The 12,996-nt window shown below is 39.6% G+C and overlaps 1 protein-coding gene across 1 annotated transcript; it reads right to left on the reverse strand.

Moving 5' to 3' along the window:
* Positions 1-876: 876 nt before the first annotated feature.
* On the reverse strand, positions 877-12,689 carry LOC308695867 (oxysterol-binding protein-related protein 1; the record flags this gene model as incomplete). The annotated part of the gene is made up of 11 exons (XM_081374117.1): positions 12,618-12,689; positions 12,292-12,426; positions 9,783-9,880; positions 9,520-9,702; positions 9,266-9,373; positions 9,037-9,126; positions 7,398-7,521; positions 7,123-7,242; positions 5,077-5,200; positions 4,507-4,597; positions 877-979 (listed from the first exon to the last, which is right to left on the reverse strand). Exons 1-11 carry the CDS (start codon positions 12,672-12,674, stop codon positions 877-879), a joined length of 1,233 nt encoding a protein of 410 aa, XP_081230243.1. The 5' UTR covers positions 12,675-12,689.
* Positions 12,690-12,996: the final 307 nt, after the last annotated feature.

Consider the following 12,996-nt stretch of genomic DNA (forward strand, 5'->3'; position numbering starts at 1 on the left):
CATAAAATAAGCAGGTCTGGAGACGGAGGACCATGTGGAGCCGAAAGGATGGTGGACCTCATTGGATCGACAGATCGTAATGCCAAGGCAGAGCCAGACGGTCGAAAGTCATAGGCTTAGGCCGTCACTCCTAAGACCAGGATTTATCTGGCGGCCCTGTAGACCGAGGTCGAGTTGGTGAAGACAGAAGAATGGGTATATTCGGTGAAATTTACATTACACATTTAATTTTATTCTCCTCCAAACCATTAGATGGCACAGAAACTCATGGCATCACTACATAATTTACATTTTGTCACAATAAAGAAGTTTCAGAAAGCCTTTATTTAGCAACAGTAAAAAGTGTTAAACATTGTGTTTACATGAAATGTTTGCACTTTTCAGGGTGCAATGTTTTATGGACATATAACATGAATATACAGAAAAAATGGGCCATTTCTTTTAAGAATTTTAAAACTTGCTTTAAAATGACTCAATTTATTGTAAATGCAGAGTGCCATCGTTGTCAAACACAAGCAGATCTTGTGTCCTTCCAAAACACTCTTAAGCAAAACTTTTCAATATTCACATTAAATCGATTTAAATCTAAGTTGACTAGAGTATTTTCACCTCATATATCTTCAGAATATTTATGTCTCACCCTGGAACATTTGAAATGGATGTGAATCATTTGCTCTTTTAATGAGATCCTAATCTATTTAAAGGAGTTGTACAAGAAACACTATTATATTTTACATCATGATGCCCTGTATCATCTTTGTCAGTTTATCACCATATCAGTGATGCATTTATATAAACTCAATGCATTTCCTCAACAGTAGGACATTTGTACTGTACATGTACTCCATTCCCCCAGATGTCTGCAGTAGTTTGAGGTCAGTATATATCAGGCAGTTGTGAGTAGTTCCTGTTCCAGTAGCTGCCGTTGTAGAGCCAATCTGGAGCTTTGGTGTGAGGACTCGACCCCTGATGAAACCACCTGTGAGTGAACATGAGTTTGATGTTAAAGTGTAGATCAATGCTCAATCATTCTCTCCTCACAATAACTTAACACACAGACTCATGCAGATCGTAATCACTGCTGATGTCTGTAAACACTCAGACCCTTTAGGACCATGACACACCAAGACGACTGTTGGGCGTTGGGCCGTCTGTGAGCGTCTGTCAAACTCTGATTGGCTGCTCAGTTTAGCGAATGAGTCAGTGTATGACAATAAAAGCAAAAGTGATGAAAGCGAGCAAAGAAGTCAAGACAGTACAGACTTAGAAGGCTGTTATAATTTTTAGCTTTCCAATACCCAAATATTTTCATAACATGAGCCGCCAGGAATGAAGAAAGTGGTCAGCGTGATTGATATTCAAAATGGTAAGCAAGCATTGCTTTGTTCACGGTTTGTGTCCTAGTAATGGTGAATATAGACTACTGATACCTGCTGATTTAGACGGTTATTTCCTTACACGCAGGCACAGAACGCACATGCTAATTGACAGTCGGCTGTAGTTTTTGTGGTGTGTTCAAGCGCAGCTTTTTGTCCCAGATGCAGTCACCGCTAGTTCTTTGACGTCGGCTTGGTGTGTGAGGTCTGGAAAATGAGTCAGCTTCTCTAGGTAAACACTGAAAGTATTCTGCTAAATTAGTTTAGCATTATGATAAATGATGATAAAGACAATAATCATTGTTTTGTTCTTAAATTTTACACAGGCATTATGTATCAAAATGTTGGCTACACCCACAACAATTTACATTCATTGTTACATGTCTGATGTCTGTTCAAATCTGTGGAATCTCCTCCTGTCTAGAACTAATGAATATTCATTGCTTTACCTGTATAACTGGATCTTAAACTAATGGATCAGGATAAATTCAGTAAGAGTTCATGTCTGGTTGGTGTGCAGATCAACCTCACTTAATGGAAAACGGTAGTCGTTTTAGCGCAAAGACGGCCTGAGTTACGCACTCTGATGTTGTTTTTTAGGCTCTACTAGGACAGGTTTTCATACTTTAATGTTCATAAAACACCTTGCAAAATGATTTGCTCTTATCATCTGATTGTGGTTGTATCTCTCTATTAGTGTTACTCGATCTTAGTGCTGCATTGACACTATCGACCACAACATTCTTTTAAATAGACTCGAAAATTATGTTGGCATTAATGGAATTGCACTAGCATGGTTTAAATCATACTTATCTGACCGTTATCAGTTTGTAGCAGTAAATGATGAGATGTCTCATCGATCACAAGTTCAGTATGGCGTACCACAAGGCTCAGTACTAGGACCGCTGCTGTTCACTCTGTACATGCTACCCTTAGGAGATATCATTAGGAAACATGGCATTAGCTTTCACTGTTATGCCGACGATACTCAGCTGTATATTTCTTCAAAACCTAACGAAACTTTAGCCTGGGTTTCCCCATTCTGCCTTGAGCGCAGCGCGATTTTATTCACACTGCTAGGCAGCCTGGATACCATGGACCAGATTTTCGCCTCAGCAAGGGGACTAATCACAGAACGGGGAGGGAGCAGCAAGACGATGACGACGTCTATGCGACACACCGAAGCAGTTTGTTTATATCTATGAATCTAACATCGCATCAGACGCAAAGTTACCTTTCGATGCAGCCTTAGATAGTGTTCTAAGTAGCTTAGAGTGCAAGTTTATTTCGTCTTCTTCCTCGTTGAATTTATGTCGCTCTACATACGCCATCTGGTATAATTGAAACGATTGGCTATGAGCTACATACAGGCGCATTTGATAGACATTCGTAGCGCCCAATAAACGGCTCTGGGCATTCGTACACCACGCCTCAAATACGAGAAAATTTGGTTCCCAGACCACGTCTCAATGAGAAAGAGGTCTGACGTTAGCCAGGCTAACGAAACTTACCAAATCACAAAATTAACGGAATGCATAGCTGATATAAAAAATTGGATGACTCGTAATTTCCTACTTCTAAATTCTGAAAAAAACAGAGTTTATAATTATTGGACAAAAAACTTCCTCACGTAATAACCTAGAATACTGTCTAACACTTGATGGCTGCTCTGTTAAGTCTTCGTCGTCGGTTAGGAACTTGGGTGTGCTCTTTGATACCAATCTTTCATTTGAAAGTCATATGTCTAGTATTTGTAAAACTGCATTTTTCCATCTTAAAAATATATCTAAATTACGCCATATGCTCTCATTGACAAATGCGGAACAATTAGTTCATGCGTTCATGACCTCAAGGCTAGATTATTGTAATGCTCTACTGGGTGGTTGCCCTGCACACTTAATAAACAAACTACAGCTGGTCCAAAACGCAGCAGCTCGAGTTCTTACCAGAACCAGGAAGTATGACCATATTAGCCCGGTTCTGTCAAAACTGCATTGGCTCCCTATTAAACATCGCATCAATTTTAAAATATTGCTGATTACTTACAAAGCACTAAATGGTTTATCTCCGCAGTACTTGAGCGAGCTCTTAACGCATTATAGTCCGTCACGTCTATTGCGATCTCAAAATTCCGGCCAGTTACCAATACCTAGAATATCAAAATTGACTGCTGGCGGTAGATCCTTCTCCTATTTAGCACCAAAACTTTGGAACAGTCTTCCTACCATTGTCCGGGAAGCAGACACACTCTGTCAGTTCAAAGCAAGACTAAAGACACATCTCTTTGACCTAGCATTCAAATAATACATTATAGACTTTTATAATTCAATGTTAGGCTGCATAGATTAGGTCAGCTGGAACCAGGAACACTTCCCATAAATCCTGATGTACTTGTTACATCATAAGAATGGCATCTACGCTAATTTTAGTGTCTTTGTTTATCCCGAGGTTTTCCCGCAGCCTGCCGGATCCAGGCCGTATCCAGATCTGATGAATCGAATCAATCAAAACTAACTTTAGCTGGAAAATAACTTTATTAAAGAACCGCTATAAAGCCAAAACAATCTCTGTTACCTTAAATTATACGCTTATCTCTGTAAAGCTGCTTTGAAACAATCTACATTGTTAAAAGCGCTATATAAATGAAGATGACTTGACTTGACTTATTTTTCCAATATTCTCCATTGTTGCAGCTCGTCTCTTCCCAGTCTGTCAGTAACGCTCTGTTTAGTTCCTGTCTCTATGAAGCCCCTGCTTCTGAAAGCACAATGTGCTCTGATTGGTCGGCTGGATCAGTGTGTTGTGATTGGTCAAGCACTTCGTGTTTGGGAAATGTCCCGCCTCTTACCATAACCGCCAGTTTCAACACACTACTAACTAACTCAACCAGGCCCCGCCCCTTTATTCTGCATACAAATTATTTAAATGAGGAATATTGTGACGCGTTCGTTCCCGGAAGAAACTCAAGACTACAATGGAGGCTTTTCAGGGAGTTCAGAAACACTGACACTGATATAGAGAATAACTGTGTTCTTTGCAGACCTTTTTCATGCTGAAACAGCAACAAAATTACACACTAAAGAAAGATGAACATGGAAAAAAGCAGAATAGCTCCTCTAACATTTCAAACCTTATTTTCCATTCTTCATTTGTTTGGGAGCGATTTTTCCGAGCCATGCGTTGTTTTTCCTCCAGTCTGTTCTTCTCTGCGCTGGCTACATCTGGGGAAACAGCAGCAATGCAATATATAATTAATTTGTTGTTTTTTATTTCATTATATATAAAGTTGAACAATAACTGATGATGGATGGATCAAGGACTGATGATCTGTCGTCCATCATTGAGGACAGGATGTTGATATACGTTTAATATATAATATTTAACGAGCACTGCAACAACATTCCAATGTTCCAGCGTTATTTCATTTTAATTTTAGTTGAACTTTTAGTGCTTTTGTTGATGTGCTTTTGTCATTTTCATTAGTTTTATTTGCATTATGCAAATGTACAAAACAAAGGAGGGTGGTGTTTATGATATAAGCACCACCACCTTAATGGTCAGTAAAACAGGAGGCTTGACTGCAGGCTCAACATGGGCTTTAGGGATAAGGACAAAACAGGTATCAGCCAAAACTCAACCATCCTGTATTTCAGAAATTGGTTGGATGTTGTTTTATGGGTGAATGAATACAATAATGTACCTATGTGTCCGCTCTCAAGTGCTCTGATATCAGGTCTCAGACGACAGTCTGTTTGTGGAAGAACTCGCTCCATCTCTGCATCCAACTCATTCAACTGCAGAGCGAATGATGTGAAGGCATAGTACTGACAGAAAAAGAAAGAAGACAAAGAGGAATGAATGACAGTTTGTCACAAAACAGGAATGTTAATTTGTATGTATTAACAGGGGTTGGTAAAATGCATATAAGAAAATCATTGTCCTGGTACAAACATCTTTGTTTTTTGTGTTCTTGCATATTCAACATTGTTGAATGCTTGATCATGTCTGCCTGACAGTCATTCTTAGGTGATGTTTTTTTTTTTTTTTAAATAACTGTACACTTAAATTTGTTCCAAGTATTGATGGCATTAGTTCTACATCACTTCACCAAAGGTTTTTCCGTTAAATATAGCCTGCCGAACTATCGTTGGTAATACCCGTGCATATAATTAAATTACTGTTTGAACCTGATTCTTCTTCTTTGTGCTTCTTACCACAACGCACCGTGACAGAGGACCGGACCGAGAAATGGATGAGAGATTTGCCGCCTTATCCCATGAAGGGCTTCCTCTTATGGACTTTGTCCTCCGTTTTAGCCAGCTCGCAGTAAAGACAATGAGACGGTAAAGTCTCTCTTCTGGATCGGGGGAAACTACCAATATCCCGTAGACCTCCCAGACACCTACGGACTTTGCTGGAGGGACGCCGTCATCAGGTGTCTGGACTCTGGAGAGCGTCTACCCCCGATCCCAGCCAAGCCCAAAGCCCAGCCCGTCATCCCTGTGATTGACAGCACCTGAGCCCCCAGAAAACTGGAAGCTTCCACCCGCCGTGACGAGTAAGCTTGTGTCCGAGGAAGGGAAGACTGAGCACACCATCACCCTGGATTTCCCAGCAGGGATTTCCCCGTGGCTCCTTCATCCACTCCGCCTTGGACTATCATCCTGAGCGTTACCTGGCTCCTCCCTTCATCGCAACCTTGGTTTCTCCATCCGTCTTCACCAATCTGGTTTCATCTGCCTGCTTCTCCAACCCTCGACTATCCCTTTCACCATCACCGCGTCCCCCTCCCAAACCTCCACCCTTCTCTCTCATCTCTGCGCTTCATTCACGGCGCGAGGTCGTGCCTACCGGGAGAGGGCGTTATGTTACACTCCGTCTGTGTCATCTTAGTTTCACTTTCACAGACTAGTATTCATTGGTTCCTGTTTTCCTTTGTTCTGTTCCCGCCACTCGTTTGTCACCTTGGTTCCTAATATGACTTGTGTGATGACCTGGTGAAGTCTGACCGTTAAATGCTACAATTCAAGCTATTCAAGAGTACCCTGCGCCTACTACCAAAAAAGACAAACTGTCCTTGTCCTTGCGGCCTATTTGATTTGATTGCTTTTGATATTTGCTTGGTTCGCTTGGTTTCTTTTTTGCATGCACCATGACACCACAGCACATTACATTCCCATGCATTCATCTAGCATGACACTACTGACGCCTGACTACTACATTACACAGTTTTTGTATAGTTTTCCTTTTGTTAATAAATAACTTGCTATAAAAGTTTGGCTTTCTCGGGTGTCCCAATTTTGTTGCGTCCCTTTTGAGCCATGGGGCGTAACACTTGTCATTCGGTTCAGATGTGTTTACCTTATCATCGTCAGTGTATATGTTCCTGTGTTTTCAGTGTTCTTTGTCTGGTCTCGTTTATGCTACGTTGATGTTTGCCTGCCTACCTATCGTTGGAAATGCCTGTGGATATAATTAAAGTACTATTTGAACCTGATTCTTCTTCTTCGTGCTTCTTCTCACAACATACCGTGACAGTTTCAGGGTTGTACAGATGGCCCATCGACAATGAAACAAATGTTAATTTACACATAAATATTGCTGTGCCCCATAGGGTCAAATCTCATATGATCATGACCGATCATGGCAGTCACCTCCAAGTACTTGTGCTCATCTCAAGCCTAAATTAAAGCCACATCATAATAACAAGGGCATATAATGACAAATAGTGAAATATTCGGCATACTTTCCCCGAGTTGTCCGGTCGCGGTGATATCCTCCAGATGAGCTCACTTCCTGGAATCACCTGCACAGTCTCTGTCTCTGGAGGAGGCATTTCATCCGGCTCCTCGTCCGCATTATTACTCTGCAACATTAGTAAAACACATTACATTAGACATTAATTAATGTAATGTAAAGTCAATTTCTGCTCTGACGTTTTAAAATGCATTTATGTTCAACAACATATTACATAAAAATGTAAAACGAATCAACATTCGTGATCATTATCTCGACAGTCACCTGTGTACTTCCCTTCCTGTCAGAACGCTTTATGTCAGATTTTCTGTGAGCGTCAAACGTCGCTGGATCCACAGAATACAAACACTCCGTCCACTTGCCATAGAGAGCACACACCTTTTTTTTACTAGATAGACATAAAGAAAACGATCGTATTATAGACAGCTTACTGTGTGTGGCTCTTCATTAATGTACACACTTTTGTTTGTTAAAGATTTTCCTTTTGACCAATTGTTAGTTAGATGTAGCTAATTTTTTTCATATATAAGTTCAGTCCAATATCAGTCCAAGTCATAGCAAATGTAATTTAAATGCATCACTTGCAATCATGCTATTGTACTGAATATCAGTATGACTGTCACATACAGTATAACATCTTCTGTACCAGGGCCGTAACCACCAGGGGTCTGTCTCAGGCGTCAAACAGCGCTCGTCAATGTCAAAACGACTGAAATGACCAATCAAACCAAGAAGGCGAGCCTTACTGTTCACAGAATCTGAGCGCAAATTTCAGCACAACATTTGATTTTAACAATCAAAGAGTGCGAGGTAAGATCAATGTTCGCTCAATTTCTTTTTCTTGCTGAGTGAAACGTTTCTCTATTGGGCGGACATTCTTCGCCACCTTAGCAAAAACATTCTTTACACCAGACCTGTACAGCGTCTGTACTGTAAACACACACAAAAAGTGGTTTCATCATGCAGTTGTAACTTTTAACTTTAATGTGCCATTTCTGTTATTTGACCCTTGATGTAACTTGGTGATATTAAATCATATTTTTGAAAACAAGCAGTTAATTAAGAAGTCACTAAATTACCTGAGAATTTTGTAACAGATTCGAGTACCAGTCTTTACCAAGAAATTCTATTAAAAAATATTTTACAAAATCTCCTGTTCAATTACAGTATAATATGAAAAAAATGAAGCAGTGACACTGACATGATTTGAGACAAAAACGTGTTTTTGTGCAGTCAATTATAGGCTACTTGCAGCATTAAGCCATCAAAATTAAATGAATGTTTATTGCTTATGAATTTCCAATATTTTCTTTATCAGGGGTTTTCAAACTTTTTAATGACAAGGAGCCCTAAACAATCCCCTTGTGAGATCAATTCTGTATTAGTCAGTAGAATGTCTGTTGGAGGAGCATCACAATAAAGAGTTAGCAGATACTTGACACGTGATAACAAACCTCGTTGGTCTTTGCGGAAACTCAAACGAGCTGCGTAACACAATACATTCTTGGAAGCGTCAAAGTGGTAGTTGTGTAGCTGTCAATGGAGGGACAAAAAGTCTTTATTTGTGTTCCGAAGATAAATGGAAGTCGACATGAGTGTGAGTAAATGATTACAGAATTTTCATTTTTGGGTGAACTAACACTTTAATTCACAATAATTGTGAGCCAAAATGGCCGATTTTGTGAATATAAAGTGATACTAAAAGTGAAATGCTCCAGTGCTGTTATATGAAATATCAACCCTCTTTGAACACCTCATATCCAATGAAATTAGTGAATCAGAGCTGTTTTAAGTTGTATTTACCACACTACAGTCATGTAAAACTGAATAAGCCTATTAAGAGGCTCTGGGACAAAAAAAAAAAAATCATCAGATATTTGTCATTTAAGTAGTGTTTACATACCTTTTATCCAGTATGTATCCTTCCACTTTATGCAACTCTTTTCCAAACATGCCACACGACTTGAAAGTCAAACAACATCTTTCCCCAGTTCTGTAAAAAACACACAGTGAAATCATTTGTGTGTTTGTCTTCTGCAGTAGTTAGACTCTTTCATTGTTCCTCTCAAACCTTAATAAAGCAACAATTATCTAATTACACCTAATGATACTTTCATGATATTTGCTCTTACTTATGATTAATAATTTCAACATTTCCATATTGCTCAATCCACAGTTGTCCCATGATAATGTTATGAACACAGCAGGTAGGGTTGGTCCATGTGTAGGCTTCATTGTGACTGTGGAACAACAAATTAGAAATAAATATGTCAGTGATAAAGCTGTTTAATAAATGTTTATGTCTGTGAGAACATGACATGCTCTTGAAAACACACATGCTCCTTCTGTTTACTGGTGCACACATGTAAGGCTGGAAACCACTCACTTGGGAAGCTCCAGGGTGATGATTCCACGAGGTTCGGCCTCCACACTCTTTCCCCAGAATTTGAGTTTGGGATAAATGGAGCCATGAAACATGAAGTCGTTCTTTATGCCCTCGGCATGGAAGGCACTGACCGGCGGGTGATGACTGACCTGCTCAGAGATCCATCTGAACCCCAGATCCTCTCTGATGACAGAAGAAACACTGACGTGATCAGCTCATTGGAAACATTGACATGATCAGCTCGTACATGAGCAGACACTGACCTGAGCAGCTCATAGGTTTCTCCCAGCAGAGGGTTGAAGGGTTTGCCGGTCCTCTCCCACTGCGAGGCCACAGCTGACACCGCAAACGCTGCCACACTCTCAAAAATCAAAAAATTTGTTTCAGTTGATGGTCTCAGAGCCATCAGATATACATTTCAGGTTTATAGTGTGTAATTGTTATATGCTCAGATCTTTTGCCTGTAGTCATAATTAATTTTATGTATAAAACCTAAAATTCCATCAATGTAATAGCTATTCGCTGCTTTTAAAATGCAGGGTATTGTATTTACATAAGATTACTTAAAATCTAGATAATGGATTCTGTAAGCCGAATAATTAAATGCAAAGCATATAGTATAATTCAGGTCAAAGTTTGGTTTTGTGGAAGCATTTTAATCAGTAATTATGTCCCCAATTAAATAAAGCCTTACCAATCTGATACGATCTGGTCCAGTCGCGCTGGCTAAGTTTATCGATCAGCTTCGGTCATTTGCATTTTCCGGATCAGATTCGGGCTCGAATTGATAAGGTAGTGCCGACATTATCACCTGTCATTATTGCTTTGGGAGTTGATGTTCCAAATATGGTAACGGGCGGGACATTTCCATCACATGCTTAAGGTTTTAGGGCCAATCACAATGCACTGGATTGCTGGCCAATCAGAGCACACCACGCTTTTCAGAACGATGAGCTTTGTAAAAAACTCGTTTCAGAAAGGCGGGGCATATATAGAGGAGCAACAATAATGTACAGTATGTGTAAAATAAAGACTTTTTTTAACCTAAACCCGTGCAAACACATTGCATTAAACCAAATACACACAAAACAATTTTTTAGAACCATCATATGACCCCTTTAAGGAGTTTGGAAGTCATCAATTGATTGGTTGAATTCTACAGGATTTCCGTGTGTGTCGTGTTCTTTAACGGTCCACCTGGAAACAAAGCCGTTGTGATGCCAAACCCCCTCATGGAAGAAGAAAGCCATCGTGTTTACAACTGTGACAATGAGCGCTTATCAAGATCAATTAAACGCTGGATTTTTAAAAGTATGTGAAATTTATGGCTCCATTGTTGTAAGTAAACTTGCAAAACATTCATGAATGAATAATTTATTAGATGCACGCCAGTCTGTGAAGAGACATCAACTTTACATTTTCATACCCCTTAAAGGCCCATTGAAGTGCCTTGGAACGTGCAGCTTTGTATGGCCACTGATCTATATAATGTCATTCTATATAGATCAGTGTGTATGACACGTTGACGTAATTTCCACTGAAACAGGAAGCTAAGGAGGGACATTAAATGGCTCCTCCCCCTTTTCAAATAGCCAATAGCGTTTAGTTTACCTTACAGACTGCAAGTCGTACTTGACGGCACCAGCGGTGCGGCTGCGTTGTTAATTAGAAAACATGACGGAAAAAGGCTTCCTGCTGACGAAAACCCTCTCAGTTGGTGGAAAAGATTGTGCAACGACAACTTGACCATACCTGGCACATCAGTCAGAGATGAGCGTGTGTTTTCATCAGCTAAAAGCGCTCAGCACTCGCTGCAGATCAAGTTGAGCGTCTGGTGTTTATGACAAACAATATGTAGATGTGTACTGTAGTGAGTAGAAGTGGATTGTTTCTGAATGGCAGTTTGCTATTTTGTGTTTATGTAGTACTGTCTGTTGAAACGTGTTTTCTCAGGCATAACACAGTTTTATGCACTATTGTAACCTAATTTTCCTTGCATGCACATGAAGGAAATTATATTTTATTTAAGAACAGTTGTTTCAAAAGTTAATGCACTTTAAAAAGTGAATGTCATTTCATTTCAATAAAAGATGCGATGCTTGAATAGGTTTGTATTTCGCTCGCTTGTGCCCTCTTGTGGGCATAGGAGACAATACAGTACTTTTTTACTGTAACATTAAGTATTGCCTTTAGCATTCAAATATTATACAATTTTATAATTATAATATTATAATATTAATATTATATACAAATTTAGCTTTTCAGCCATTTTGACAGTCCTAATCTCCAACCCATATTGCTCCGTGACGTGTCAACAGTCGCTTTGGCCGGGCGGTATTTATAGCATAGGGGTCGGGACACTTAACTTTCTAGAGAGCATTTGATTGGACAGACGATGTGATGAGAGGCTGAAGTCCGCGGTGATGTCATAAAAATCTGAGATTCATTTTAGCGCACCAGCTTATTCATAACCTTAAGGCTAACATATTCATACTAAAAGCTACAAAACTTCAATTTTGATTTCAGGGGGCTTTTAACATGACGTGGAACAAAACTAACTGTGATTGGTTTCTTTACATGTCAGTTAGACGGCCCTAGGCGGTCCCTGGCCAATGAAAGCTGCGATGGAGTCCAGACCTTCAGACTGACGGCAGAATGCGAGACTAATATAGGCCAGGCTTAAAATGCAAAGCTTTATTTTACTCAATACCTGCCCTATTTTTCTCTTCACCAAGGGGTATTTGGCCTAAAAAAAATCTAATATATAGTTACCTTCATTCTGTGGATGGAGTCCTGTGAAGCGTTGGCCTTCTGGATGAGGTATGTGTGTTCCATGTATTCTGTCAGTCTCTGAAGAAAACTCAAAGGCTCATTAAAAATCACTGGCATCGTGATTTTCGACAGTTCCTGTGAAGATTTAAAGATGAGAATAACTGATTAACAGGCAGAATTATAATTAATCTGGCAAAAAAAAAAACATGCAAACCTTACAGTAAACATTCAAAAATTATTTCAGATTACAATCAAATATTTGGAACATAAAGTGCCTGAAGTTGAGGAAACACTAGTACAGTATGTGTAAAATTAATGTGACTTACCATCCCGATGCATTTTTTGAGAACGCTCCACATACTGGCATTGTTTCGAGAGAACATAGCAGCGGGAAGAGCCGACCTATTCCAAAACGGATAATGAAACAAATTTCAGAATTTGGGGGGACACTAAATGCAATTTATTTAAGCACTTTACATGAGCAAAAGTGCTGTTGTTCCAAATATTAGCATGGCTGTAGCCTTGTGATACTGCTTATACACAACAGTTCTACAAGTTCACTTTGAGTAACTTTACAGAATTTCTTCAACGAAAATGGACCAAAGCAGAATCAACCGTTGCAATGTCTCAAAGCAGCACACAGTAGTGTTGCTGTGATGACATCAGGTATAAACCCGGCTTAACCCCGTAACTTTCACATGATGT

The sequence above is a fragment of the Scardinius erythrophthalmus genome (assembly GCF_964197995.2).
Source record: "Scardinius erythrophthalmus genome assembly, chromosome: 9".
Classification (NCBI taxonomy): Eukaryota; Metazoa; Chordata; class Actinopteri; order Cypriniformes; family Leuciscidae; genus Scardinius; species Scardinius erythrophthalmus.